The sequence below is a fragment of the Eucyclogobius newberryi genome, unplaced genomic scaffold (assembly GCF_026437365.1).
Source record: "Eucyclogobius newberryi isolate DKJ021-1_F unplaced genomic scaffold, fEucNew1.0.hap1 SCAF_10, whole genome shotgun sequence".
Lineage (NCBI taxonomy): Eukaryota > Metazoa > Chordata > Actinopteri > Gobiiformes > Gobiidae > Eucyclogobius > Eucyclogobius newberryi.
The window spans coordinates 33872730-33887901 of NW_027315724.1; the positions used below are offsets into that span (position 1 = coordinate 33872730).

At 41.9% G+C, this 15172-nt stretch overlaps 1 protein-coding gene across 1 annotated transcript; it reads left to right on the forward strand.

Moving 5' to 3' along the window:
• Positions 1 to 461: 461 nt before the first annotated feature.
• On the forward strand, positions 462 to 14706 carry LOC140370100 (TRPM8 channel-associated factor homolog). Its single transcript, XM_072457060.1, has 7 exons — positions 462 to 1113; positions 1475 to 1518; positions 2940 to 3238; positions 5891 to 6065; positions 11518 to 11612; positions 11691 to 11904; positions 14381 to 14706. The coding sequence occupies exons 1-7, from the start codon at positions 470 to 472 to the stop codon at positions 14704 to 14706; spliced, it is 1797 nt and encodes a 598-aa protein (XP_072313161.1). The 5' UTR covers positions 462 to 469.
• Positions 14707 to 15172: the final 466 nt, after the last annotated feature.

Genomic DNA, 15172 nt, shown 5'->3' on the forward strand with positions numbered 1-15172 from the left:
ATGTTGGTCTGGTCCGAGAATCAAACCCATGATCTCCTTTTTGGGAGGCAAGAGCGCTAACCGCCTATGCCACCATGCACACGCAAATTTGGTATTGGTATATTATGGTATTATACTACTCATACTTGAAAATAGAACTGTAGAAAACAGATTTATTTGCATAGCACTAGAGTTAGCGGTATTTGACACTAAAAAGGACTTTCTTTGATAGAAATAACTATTGCTTCTATTATTAATCCCACAAGTCACAACTACATCTACAGCTACTGTTTCTACAATCAAAATGCTAATACCACAAACTAACTAAATCACATGGTTTAATATAGCAATTTCTTCCCTAGTGCAATTCTTTAAATATTTAAATATTTTAATAATGATGTGAAAATTTTATATTTTCTTGTTTTTTCAGAGCTTGTGTGAAACCACCCGCTTTTGTAACACCTCCGTTTCAGTCCATCATTCTTTCACCATGTCCTCCCCACATTCAATATCCCAACTAGAAAGCACCTATGTCTCACTGATGAGAGGATTGAAAGAGTTGGATCTCCGCGGTCCTAGTGTCCCATGTGACTTGATTTTGACCGGAGACAATGCTTTTCCATTGGCAATGAACAGCCATGGACAAGTACTTCTGGCCGCCTCAATGTACGGATCAGGGCGTATTGTTGTTCTTGGGCATGAGGCTTTCATGAGCACATTACCAAACTTTATAACAAATGCTATACATTGGCTAAAAGAGGACAAATCAGAAGATGTATCTGTTGGAGTGCACGTGCGTTCCAAACATGTTATTGAAAAAGTCCAATCAAAATTCCAGTTTAAATTTATGGATGACTTTAGCAGCAATAAAGGCATTGGCGTCTACGTGACAGATGCCTATAGTGTTGAGGACAAAGCGAAAGACATAATAGACTTCATGAAATCTGGAGGAGGTGTACTCATCGCAGGACAGGCCTGGTCCTGGGCAGAGGGAAACCCCAAAGTCAACACGCTGCTGCAGTTCCCAGGGAATAAAGTGTCCGGAGTGGCTGGAGTCTACTTCTCTAAACACAGAGGAGACGCAGAGTGCAACCCAGTCTACCCCAAAATTCCTGACTCCTGGATGTCAGTCGTGTAAGTCTGTTTTGAATACTTTTCAAGCCAAAAACTGAGAACAGAAAACAGGACACAGACAGGAAGTACAACAACTGAGGAGGAGGTACAAATACTGCTATTACTATTGCTACAAATAAATAAATAAATAAAAATAATAGTAATACAATGTAAGTCTATTCAATTGGTCAGCTTGTTGTCCTGTTGCCAGAGTTGATGCAGTGAACCAGTGATTTTGTTGTAAAATGTTATTCACAAACAAACCGCATTATTTGTGTCCGTCCATCCATCCATATTCTTCTGCTTATCTGGGGCCAAGTTTCAGGGGCAGCAGTCTAAGCCGGAACTCCCAGACTTCCCTCATCCCAGACGCTTCCTTCAGCTGCTCCCAAGGCGTTCGTAGACCAGCCAAGAGACCTAGTCCAGGCGACGTAACTGGCCTCGTCGTTTCACTTGTCATAAAGGGCTTCTGAACCGCTCTTGCACTGACCTGCCTTGGGTGACCCTTTCAGTAGCATGAAGCTCCCGACATCATAGCTCCTAGGATCGCTTGGTGTACAATGACAAACTTCCCTCAAGAGGGATTTGAAGTGCCTATCTTTGGGTTGTTAAATTGTTCTACAAAAATAGCTCTAGTCAGCTTAATATGTAAAACAAAACCTTAGTCCACTGGCAGATAATTTTGCGCAATGGATCGCATCGCATCTCTTCTCTCCGTAGATTTCCGTATCTTCTGACCCAGCTCGAACTGTCTTTATCTGTCTTAATTTTGTCCTGTAAACTGAGGGAACTATATTATGATAGATCCATGCGCTTAGACACAGGGAAACGTGCTGCTCTCCTGGGGACGAGCCGACGAGGCTGCAGTTGAGCGGTAGGTGCATCCTATGATTGATACGTGGCAGGACTAATCGGCTGTCCACGCCACGAGGAAATGAGACTCAGATTTGGCGCCAAAAAATTGTCCATTACGCCTTTAAATTCACCAGAATACAGAAAATCACAGTTTTCTGAGGGTCGACCCTCAGACCCCCCCAGACATACTTGTTGTGCCTCTGCCTATAAACAAATCACTCAAATATTGAACCATGTTATTTCTGTGCCTTAAAGGTGTAAAATACACTTATAATAATATACTATTTTGTATTATATGTAGACATAAATGTTCCAACAACAAAAATGACAGTTTGTTCCAACCAAAATAAGCTCTAAAATATTTTTGGAATGATTGCACAATTGTCTGAAGCTATTGGTTAAAATAAATCAATTTGTGATTTTTTGTACTGACAGAGAATATTTTGAACTTTTTGCACGTTTTTTTTCTTGTGGATACAACACATCCCAATAAGTCAGTTTATTTATTCAGAAAGTGTGATTTTATAAAACTGATCACACAAGAGAGGAATGTAACAATGTGAATTAAAGTCCATTTTAGGTTTCCCTGATATTTCCTGTCCATCCATCCATCCATTTTCTACCGCTTGTTCCCTTTCGGGGTCGCGGGTGACTGGAGCCTATCCCAGTGACTTCGGGCCTTAGGCGGGGTACACCCTGGACAGTGGCCAACTTGTCGCAGGGCCAAATAATAATCAAATAATCAAAACACCAACATTTTATATTGTGACATTGCAAAAAAATGTTTTTACATTTATTGAAGACTTGGCAGATGACAATATGCTAATCCTGAATCACAACATCCGATAAGAGATTTAAAAAAAAATCCATACAAAAGTTAGCATAGTAAATATAAGAGACAATATAGGAACAGCACAAGGTATAAAAACAATTCTCTATAACATCTATATATTCTTCCATGTGATGTAATATCTCTCATTGTTCTCATTTAGGAAACAAGATCCTTAACAAAATGGGCCTGACTCTTTTGTCGAAGTACATAACGGCTGGATCCTATAAGGCTCCCGTTCCCTGCGAGGCCCTCAAAAAAACGTACAACTTCAGACATGCCCTGCAAAAGTTTGCGGGACACGTGACCAAAGGAGAGAAGCTCGCCGAACAGGAGGAAGCGTGGCTGAACAAACTGAGCCTGGACTGTGGCACCTTCTTGCATATGGACTCAGGCAACAACAACTACAAGCAGATCCTCAGCACTTTCACAGAGATCCTGAAGAAAGGCGGCATGCCTCAGGTAAATCTAAACAATTTAACTCAAGTTATTTTATGTATTTGTGAAGAGAGTGTGTGAGTAGCTTGGTGGTAAATTCGATGGAGGGTTTGCTATCGGCTTGTTTCCAAGGAGGTGTTATTGCTTTGCCTGGAATTTTCCACAGTTTGGCATTAGAAATATCTATCTCCATGGAGACGCCACCTGGAGGGACAAACACACTAACACAATAACACAATAGCACAACAATTACTTTCCTCAACAAACAAACAAACTCAAAAACATCTTATAACACAACAGCACAGTTTACTTTTCTTTTTTATATCTTAGATACAAATCATGTATTTAGCAGTGGTTTGGACTTTTATATTTGTTATTATACTGTAGCGGCCCATTCCCATTTTACTTGAGATTTTTTTTTTTTACTAGCATTTTTACCGCTCAGTGAAAAAAATCTGAAAGCTGTGATGTCACCTACATAACCTCTATTGAATAAATGCAAGACTGATATGTTTAATTAATTCCATACTGTGGAACATTCCAGAGGCTGCTGAGGAGCAACACAGAAAGATCTGCCCTACCAACAGCAGTCAGATCACATGAAATAAAAATATGTTTTTATTAAAGGTGGTATGGACGATTTTTTTCAGCAAATTCTTTATCATATTTCCTTGTGGCGTGGATAAATCATTTGTCCTGCCACGTATCAATCATAAAACGCACCTACCGCTCACCTGCAGCCGCGTCAGGATCGTCCCCACGTTTCCGCGTGCCTAAGCGCATGGATCTATCATAATATAGTTCCCTCAGTGTACGGGGCAAAATGAAGACGGAGATAGACAGTTCGAGCTGACGCAGAAGTGGACAGAAATCTACGGGAGACGAGCGATGTGATGCGCTCCGTTGCGCTAATAAACAAACGCACGTGTGTGTTGTATCAGTCCACACGGGGGAGTGGCATGCGCACTTCCGCATGCATTCTCAAATCGCCGAAAAATCGTCCATACCGCCTTTAATTGCAGTTTCTTTTGTAGATTTGTTTAGTTTCTTTATCAAACACAGAACACGTAACAAATCACATAAACCCAGAAGTGATGCAAAAAACGCGACACGCTTAATCGAATATTACGTAGCCTATGTCAACAAGGCGTGTTCCGCGTTATCCGTCCCCGAACGCAGAAAATGTCTCCTGAATCGCGACGACGCCCTTCGCATAACCGCATCTAACGCACGTTCATCACGGCGAGTAGAGCGGACTTTCCTGATCGTTCAAACCGAAGCCAGAGCAGAAGTAAACACTCGGTCACGAGCCGGGTCACGAGCCGGGTCACGAGCCGGGTTGCGAGCCGGGTCCGCCATCTTGAATGTTTTGGAACGGGGGGGTGGAACGCTACTTCCGTATCTCAATGTGACGCGTTAAAACCTCAGACTGGGATTGGATTGGTAAATGGATTACCGACGACTTCATTGGCTCTGACTCGGGTTCCAGACCATTACGCATTCGGACAGAATGTGGGCGGGGCTGGCGGGTCAGGCAACCAAAGGTTTTTGATGTGAGTTATATCATGGCAGTTTGTGTCCTTATTCACTGCTGGCAGAAGTAGGCTCCAAATGTATCCATTAACAGTTATGGAGGGAGCCTGCGTCTCTGAAATCGTGTGGGATGGCACAATTTCAGCCCAATATTTTTGTGCAACAGGACAAGTCCCAAAACACGTGGTGATGATGGGCCTCCTGGCTATTTATTCAGCAGTTAGTGTTACCTCGTGAATAGTGGGCACCTTAACATGGTGTTATAAAAAAGACATATTTTTCCAACAAAATTCGCTCCGAACATGATTTTGTGGTCCTCCACTAGGATGTACATACACTTTCTCACTCTTCCATAGTTCCATTTACAAAGCAAACAGGAGGGAGGACCAGGCACAACCCTGCCTCACCCCTTTTTCCAGTGTCAGTGATCTGTCATGTGACGGTTGATTCACTGTTGATTGATGTTAATAATTTAGAAAATGTTGATCCACTCTAATCATTTGGTAAAGATCTTTCTTTTGAAGATTTTAATATGTAAGTTGTATTGAAATTCAATCTTTAAATGCAAGCATTAGTGCTCAACCTAATCTAAAGCAATAACATCTCCCTGTAGACGAGCAAGTAGCAGACCCTCCTCCAAAAAGTGCCCCTGAGAGTAAGTTTCCCCATTGAAAATGAAAGAAAAGGAGGAAGTCTCTGATTCTAACAACAATTGAGACGTCAGTGACTCAGGGAAAGCTCTCGTTAAGAGGTTTAAATCGCGTAACAACAAATCCCTACAGTTGTGGCGTCATTGGGCAAGACTCAAGACACTTTTCCCCTTATTACTGTTGTGAATTTGATGATTCATTCAATTTAACTAAAGCCAGTGTATCTGCTAACTTTCGTACCACTTCAGAGTGTGATTGAGGAATTAATTCATGATTGCACAGGACTAATAATAATAATAATAGAAAAGCTTTCAGAATCAGATTCGCTTCATTGCCATTGTCCTCAAGCGTGTGGTACAACATAAAACACTGAATAATATAAATATGAAATGTGAGAAAATAAAATGTGTGCACAAACTAGCAATAACTATCAATAACTCACAAAACAAATACAAAAACTACAGCATCACTTCCCCTTCTGTTTGCATTGCAGGTGTGTGAGAGCTGCCCTGTGAAGACGGCCAGAGACAAATTGATCTTGAACGTTGCAACAGACGTGTACAAAGTCCACCCAAATAAAGACGAACTCCTGTCGTACCTCATCAAAGACGACCCACTTTTACCCGTCGTCTACAACCACAAAGTCCGCATAGACGTCGACACTGCAGGTAACAACTATTTACCATGTGGATTGTACAATTAAAGGTGCAACTTTTTGGGAAGTAATTTGCCATCTACTTCTCTCATTAAGATGTTATTGCTTTAGCTTGAATATAATATAAGATCACCATAAGGAGGTGGCGGACTTCTCCAGGAGAGGAGTTACATAGTGTACATTTGAATTATTTTTACATATTTATTTTGACTCATGGACGGGTTTTTATGGCACATGCCCTTCCTGCCCTTCTACATATTTGTATTATTGTGACAGGCAGTGTTGGGATGAATACTTTGAAAATGTATTTAGTTACAGAATAATGAATATCTGCATTCAGAATTATTTAGAAAAGTATTCTGAATACGTGCATACTTGCACATTGAGTTTGTCATCAGTTTTCACCAGTTGTTTTGCAGTGTTGCAACACTGAAATTTTGAAAATGGATTGACATTATGTCACTGTATTGCAAATGAATATGAAGATGAATGACACATGTTCAGGGCTAACAGTGTTTGTTGTATGTAGAGTCTGACAGCATCAGAAGGAAAGATCTGTGAAACGTCTCCTTCACACATCGAGGGTGGATCAGTCTCTCACTGAAGCTGCTCTCCAGAGTGGACAGAGTGTCCTGCAGGGGGCGACACTCATGGTCCAGCATAGATGTGAATCTAGCCAGGACCCTTCTGTCCCCCACCTCCTGCACCGAGTCCAGAGCACAGCCCAGGACGGAGCTGGACTTCTTGATGACTCTGTCCAGCTTCCTCCTCTCCCTCTCTGTGATGCTGCTGCTCCTGCAGGCCACACCTACAGGAGCTGATGCCACCACAGAGTCATAGAAGGTCTTCAGGAGTGGCCCTGTCACTCCAAAAGACCTGAGTCTCCTCAGGAGGTAGAGCCGACTCTGGCTCTTCCTGTACAGTGCGTCTGTGTTATGAGTCCAGTCCAGTTTGTGGTTCAGATGAACACCCAGGTACTTGTATGAGTCCTGTTACGGCAGTTTCCTGTACACAATGATCAAGTAAAGGGTAATCAAAGAGAACATGAAGCAGAAACAGAGTCTTTTCGTCTCGTTGAAAAAGGTGGAGGTTTATTCACGTGCACAGTGAATAAACACCCTCACTTTCCCTAGACGAAATCGGTCTGTCCCTAGCTGACCTTACAATTACAAAATACACCTTTTATACTCGGTAACAAACATAACATAATCACAATCGACCCACACACTTTCACTTCCTTTGAATCACAGATGATTAAGGTTGGTTCTTCAAGTCCTTTTTACTGTGTTTTAGTCTACCGGCCCCCTGGTCCTGCTGCTGTCTTTTTAAAGGACTTTAGTGACTATTTAGCTTCTATTATAAAGCTGGAAAATGTTTTAATTCTTGGGGATTTTAACATTTGGGTCGATGGCTCATCATGCCCTGCAAAGGATCTTTTAACCTTGACTGAAACATTTAACTTTGAGCGGCATGTCTCAGGTCCCACTCACCAAAAGGGACACACTTTAGACCTGGTGTTTTCACTTGGCCTGAGTGTTGTAACCTCTGTGTGGAGGATGTCCAAATGAGCGATCATAGCTGTGTTTTATTTGAATTGAACTTTTCTCCTGAGCCTGTGCCCTCAAACATCAGGTCTCAGAGGCGCATTATCACTGCAAATACAGCCGTCCAATTTTCTGCTGTATTTGATCCTCATTTGTTTATGAATTGTCTTGATGTGGACAGTTTAATTAATTCCTTTAACAGCCAATGTTTATCCATTTTAGATCAGGTGGCACCTGTAAAATCCACTGTGTCATCACAGAAAAAAGCTTGTCCTTGGATAAATGAAGATATCCTAAACTTAAAGAGACTGAGCGTCTGTGGAAAACCTCTAGTCTTGAGCTCCATAGGTTCCACCTCAGAGATCTTGTATCATCTTACAATGAAATGATGGAAAGTTCCAGATCTGATTACTTCCGCCAGCTAATAACATCCAACAAGAAAAACACCAAAGTGTTGTTTGACACTATAAATTCTATTGTTTGTCCTTCAGCTGCAGTGACTCCTGTTTCCTGCAAAGCCGACAGCAATGAATTCCTCAGGTTCTTTATCGATAAGATTAAGATGATCAAAGACCAAGTCCCACTCCCATTGTCTGATAAACCTGTTTCTGTGGAGCCTGTTTCCCAAAACTGGTCTTCTTTTAAGCCTGTCACTCTAGGGGACATCTCAGCTCTGGTGACCAAGATGAAACCCTCCTCTTGTACATCAGATGTCCTTCCCTGCAGGCTCTTCCTCAAAGTGTTTGATGTTATTGGCCCCTGGGTTACCAAAATGGTAAATCTCTCTCTTCTACCGGTGTGTTTCCTGGTCCATTTAAACATGCCATAGTTGAGCCTTTACTGAAAAAAACAAACTTGGACCCGACAGACCCCAAAAGTTTCAGGCCCATATCAAAGCTCCCGTTCATGTCCAAGATCCTAGAGAAGGTGGTCTCTGAACAATTGTCAGATTTCCTTGATCAGTCAAACATTCATGACTCTTTTCAATCTGGTTTCCGCAAACATCATTCTACAGAAACCGCATTGTTGAAAGTGTCCAGTGACATTATGATGTCTGCTGATTCTGGAAAATGCACTGTTTTAGTTCTGTTGGATCTGTCTGCTGCCTTTGACACTGTCGACCATCATATCCTGTTGAACAGACTGAGGGACCTGATTGGACTATCGGGGTCAGTTCTTCATTGGTTTTCCTCATATTTATCCGGTCGGAGCTTTAGTGTTGCTGCAAACCAAATAATGTCCGACTCAGCTGATCTGTTGTGTGGAGTTCCTCAGGGCTCCGTCTTGGGTCCCGTCTTATTTCTGCTTTATATAATTCCCCTGGGAATGATCATTAAAGAGTTTAGTGATGTGTCCTATCACCTGTTCGCTGACGATATTCAGCTCTATTGCTCTTTTAAACCTTCTGAGATCCAGAAGCTGAAATCATTGGTCAGTCTTGGTCAGTTGTTTAGTGCAAATAAAACAATGGCTTAGTCAAAACTCCTTGCAGCTAAATGCAGACAAAACAGAAACTCTGATTATTGCCCCTGATGATGCCATTCCAGGGATAAACCAGTACTTGGGTGTTTTAGGCCAGACTGCTAAACCAAGTCTTAGAAACTTGGGTGTTATCTTTGACAAAGACATGTCTTTAGAGCACCACTCCAAGCTGTTGACGAGGAACTGTTTCTTTCAGTTGAGGAAAATCTCTAAGCTCAGGAAAATGGTGTCTCAAAATGACCTGGAAGTTATAATTCATGCATTTGTGTCTTCACGTTTAGACTATTGTAACAGTTTGTTTTCCTGTCTTAACAAGAAGGAACTCTCTCGTCTGCAGCTGGTCCAGAACTCTGCAGCGAGGATCTTGACCCGCACAAATAGAAGGGCCCACATTTCACCCATTCTTAAAGCCCTTCACTGGCTGCCGGTCTCCTACCGGATACAGTTTAAAATTCTTGTTTTAACTTTTAGAGCTTTAAATGGTCAGGTCCCATCGTACATCAGCGATCTGATTAAACCATACGCTCCCTCTCGCTCACTAAGGTCCTTGGACCAGAAACTGTTGTTGGTTCCTCGCACCCGTTTTCGGACCAGAGGAGACCTATCCTTCCAGGCTGTTGCCCCCAGACTCTGGAACTATCTTCCGTTCTCCCTATGGTCACTGGACTGCTTTTAAGGGTCAGCTTAAAACCTTTTTATTTAGTCAAGCCTTTTAAATGCACTTGTTTTACAGACTGATTTTACTGTATATTGTTGTATATGTATTGTTCACTGTAAGTTTTTTGTGTTTTTATTGTTTTATTCTGTGTTTTGTGAAGCACTTTGTGACCTCTGTCTGTGAAAAGTGCTATATAAATAAAATTTACTTACTTACTTACTTACTTAAATCAAATCAGCTCCAAAAGAGATAGACCAGACCATCACGTCTGTGACGGGTCCAGCTATCTCTTCAGAGGTTAATCGAAGATTATTTCCACCCCGAATCAGGTCCTGACGCATTAATTGATGATTAAGAGGCGCCGGACAGAAGATAATCAGTATAATCAGGACCCCATATTCTTATATCATCTGCACACAGGAGAACAACACAGATATTAATTCCGTGACATGTCATGGCCTAAAACAACATCAGAATGACAAGACATGACCCATTTCTTCCACTACAGTCCACTCTCTCAATGTCCCTTCCCTGGATGTTCACTGGTAAGGGGGCAGTGGGGTGGCGTCTGCGGAAGTCCACCACCATCTCCTTGGTCTTCCCCTTGTTGATGAGGAGGTGGTTCCGCTGACACCAGTCCACAAAGTCCTGCGCTGGTCCTCTGTACTGGCAGAGTCGTCAGAGAACTTCTGCAGGACACAGCTGTCCGTGTCATGTCTGAGGTCTGCAGTGTAGAGGGTGAAGAGAAAGGGTGCGAGAATGGTGCCCTGGGACACACCCACAATGCAGGTCCGAGTGTCAGAATCAGAATCAGAAAAGGTTTATTACCATTGCTAATGAACAGAATTCACAAACATAGGAACTTGCTTTGGTGATACGGTGAAACATAAAACAATGAACAATGATAAAACAACCCTCCGGTATATAAAATCAAAAAGAAAAACAATCTGCTATAGGATAAAAAATTAAAATAGGCTTACTATGAACACAACATTTTGTGACAGGTGTTTAGAAGTGTTCACGAGTCCAACAGCAGAGGGAAAGAAACTTTTCTTGTAGCGGGAGGTTCTGGTCCGAATGGACCGTAGCCACCTGCCTGAGGGGAGTGGCCTCCTGCCTGAGGGGAGTGGCTCAAATAGTCCATGTCCAGGGTGAGAAGGGTCGGCTGTGATTCGACCTATCCGTCCCAGAGCCCTGGAGACGTACAGGTCCTGCAGAGATGGAAGCCTGCAGCCTATCACCTTCTCAGCTGAACGCACAATGCGCTGTAGTCTCTGTTTGTCCCTGGCTGTGGCTCCAGCGTACCACATGGGGATGGAGGAGGTGAGGATGAACTGCACCGTCATCTGCGCTTGGCTTTCCTCAACTGCCGCAAGAATCTGTCATGGTCCTCAAGAATCCGCAGTCCAGGATGTACTCCGCCAGGTCATAATTGCTGTAGTCACTATATTCAGTCGCTGGTTGGGGGGCTAAAACTTAAGCCACTGCCACCTCATAATTTTATATTCTACTAAGCACCATAATTCATTAAACATTAATAATTGAGAATTACTCTCGGATGAGAGTCCAACCTTTTTGTTTTTCTAAAAACAAAATCGAGTCAAGAAGATACAACTGAATTTGTTTCTACAATTAAACCTTACAAAACTCTACACTTTATAGTCATAAAATAAGAATTCTTCAGGATTTTTTTATGGTGTCAGCTGAGTTTTTTGTGAAAAGTCAAATAGCTGTTTTTACTAATCAAATAAAAAAATAAACTAGTAAAATGTATCTAACAGATGCAGTGGAGTGGGTGAGCACTGGCCTGTATCTGACTCCTGGGATGAAGACCTACATGTCCATACCAGAAAGTATTCTCAACAAAGGGTGGAAGGTACAGGATATGGAACACTTAATGTTGTGTAATCGTAGTTACATTTGGTATTAAAAGCTATTTGCGATACATTTCTAGGTGCAGGTTGGATGCCAAACGGACAATCTGAATAATGCTAAAGAGTTGAAGAGAGCTCCATGTGTCTGTGAGCATTTCCCAGTCACTGCAGAGATGATGCTGGTGCATCACCTTTGGGGCGGCCTCATTTACCTGGTGGCCCCTCCTAAAACTCAGGTGACAGGAGCCGAGGTCATAGTTCAAATGGCTGTACCTGCTCCATATTACAAATCAGGTGAGTGTAGATGGTTTTTTAATTGTTTTTTCTACTATAATTATTGTTTGTGCCCAGAAGGAATTCAATAATTCATATCACTCTCACCTTTCACCTGTGTAATTAATAGTTAGTGTAATTAGTGATAATAAATAATAACAAAAGGGAGATACAATACTAAAAAGAGTGTGACTAAAACATTATACATGGATTTCAGAATATTTTAGGCACTTAATAGCAATTAGCTATCAAAATTAAATAATTATACATTTTGACAACAGTCAAAAGTTCTCAAATGCTGAAATATATTATCATAATTACAATGTGTAATATATTTAATTATATTTAATGTTTTATTTATATAATTTATACATTTTATCAGTATATATGCAGTGTATGTATACAGTGTCTGTGTGAGTATATAGTATAGCCTATACTACACTGTATAGGAGTGTCGTCTGCATAATTGTGATAGGGCACATTTTCGCTGCATACCAACTGACCTAACGGCAGCATGTAGAGGCTGAACAGAAGGGGTCCCAGGATTGACCCTTGGGGCACCCCCCCAAATACTTCCTATCTTCAAGATAGGACCTTGACCAGATTAGGGCAGTGCCAGTGATGCCCACCCAGTCCTCTAGTCTCTGTAAGAGGATCCCATGATCGACAGTGTCAAAAGCAGCACTCAGATCTAACAGTATTAAGACTGAGGCTTTGCCCGTGTCAGTGTTCAGGCGGATGTCATTTATCACCTTGACAAGAGCAGTCTCAGTGCTGTGATGAGGTCTAAAACCTGATTGGAAAACATCAAATGAGTTGTTTATTAACAGAGAGCTGTTTGTAAAGCATCTTTTCAAGGACTTTACCCTAAAATAGCAGATTAGAGATGAGCTGGTAATAACTCTGCGGCATCAAGACTGCTCTTCTTAAGGAGAGGCTTTATTGACCACAGTTTTCAAAGCCCTTGGGAAGATTCCAGATTGAAGCGACATGTAAGCTATGTGAGTGAGTGGTTCTAACAAACTGTTCAGGACAGACTTTAGAAATCTGGTGGGTAACACATCAGTGGGACTGGGCAGGGAATCTGAATCAAATTTCTCAAATGGTGGTGGGGCTTTTGTTGGTGGAGCGGGAGCCGGAGAGAGTTTGGTACCAGGTGAAAGGCGAGGGGGAATAGGTAGTGGGCCTTTTGTTGGTGGAGCAGAAGTCGGGGACACAGGTTTGAGCACAGAATTGTTCATCAGTGTTGACATCTGAACTCTTGATCCTGCTATATTATGCATGAGTGGAGCCATCTTAAGGCCTGATTTTTTCAGACATTCAAGATGGAAAGGAGAGTGAGGAATCCGTAGAGGGAACCCTAACCCTAGATGTTGTAGTGGGGACCCAGCACTGCTCTGAGGGCAGAGGCGATGACGGGGATGTTGTCTTGCTTGTCACAGATGGGTCCAAGGTCTTTGATGAGGACCCTATGGGGAATAGTTTTAATGACTCCAACGCTGGCCGCGGTGAAGATTGTTGCGGTGCAGTTGCTGATGAATCCTTCGGTGGAGGCAGTGGAGGTAGTTGTGGTGCTGCTGATGTTGAAACATTGGCTCGGTTTCTGGCTGATGGAACGGGAATTCTTCTTTCAACTATCTGACATTTTCAGTTTAGACTTGCGCATTCTGTTGCTGGTCAAACAGATCACAGGATGATTTTTAAAATTCAAATACTGGTTTGTTTGTACAAGAAATATGCAAACTACTCCCATTCTGTGTTACCTCTTTAATGGAAATAATTCCTTTTCACACGATATCTTAGGCACCACCCGCAAAACACGGACATGGACACAGGCTCCTTACGTTTAAGCATTATACATCATGAATATCCACAATGGTTGAACCAGGATTTTTTTTCCCAATTGATTATAACAAAAATGTGCAAATTAACAATATATTTTTACCTGTCCTATCTCTGTTGACTGTGGGTTTATGTTCATTTTTCATTTAATTTTCACTGTGTGTGGGCCCAAGATGTTTAGTACTCAAGATATAGAGAGATATTGTAGATTTTCCAGGCAAAACCAGGCAAAGCACAATTTGTACACAAAGTGATTCAAAGTGCAACGAATATTGTGCTGTCTGTTATATATGGAGCTCAACTGCCGACACCCATCACATTCCAGAGGTACAGCCCATTATTTTTTCCCATAAACCTTCCAAAGAAAAGTGGAAAAAAAAAAAAAAAAAAAAAGAGTTTGAAACTTGCCAGGGGCAAATCAGCAATTTGGTAAATAAGGAGCACAAGACCTATTATTTAATTCAAAATCTGTTGCTGAAATTTTATAAAGTTATATAAGTATTTAAAACATTTAGCTAGATTTTAAGTTTAAAATGTGAACTGGTTAGCCTCCATTGGGCCTTTAACCCAGGATTGAAGGGCAGCCTTTTCAGTGGACAACAAGCTCTGAATAAGATATAATTGAAGTTAAGAACCCTCTTTTTTATTTCTACAGGAGTGACATCTATGGAAGCCTGGCAGCTTCTGCGTACGGCGCCTTCTCCCTGGGCAGAGCTGGAGTTTGAGAACATCATACTGATGGTGCCCTCAGATGAGGTCAGGAGTCTGGACCGTCCTGATGAGTTAGCCGCTGTCTGGGACAAGATCATGAGGGCCATTGCAGACCTAGCTTCAATCCCACACAAGTTTAAGAGGAAGGAGCGATTTCTCTGTGATGTGCAGATCTCACATGGTAATAATACTATGCACAAATGCCTAATCCTCCTGCACTATGGGCACTTTATCCTTGATTTTTTATATTTTCTGATATTCTCACGTTAATCCCATTTTTTTCATTGAAATCACATTATGTTCCACTTCACTTTTGCTTCCACTCTGGAATTTATAAAGTTTTTCTTTGTAAAGTTTTGCAGAGTCTCTAGAACATAAAGTGGTGTTAGGTCTGTTAACTTTAAAGCATTTATTTCAGGCATAATGCATGCTGGTTACCCCGTAATGGCACAAAAGAGCGCCGCTGCATATTTACTCGGTGTTAAAGAAGGCATGACCAAAAGCGTGTGGGGTTTCATACACGAACTGGGACACAACCGGCAGAGAGGATGCTGGGAGTTTCCCCCTCACACCACTGAGGCCACATGTAACCTGTGGTCTGTGTATGTGCACGAGACCGTGTTTAACATCCCCAGAGAGAAGGTACAGTAGAATATAGAACCAGTGCTAAACATGCAAATGCTAAACATTTGACATTGAATAGTTAATCTTGTATTTAACAATGCAGGCTCATCCA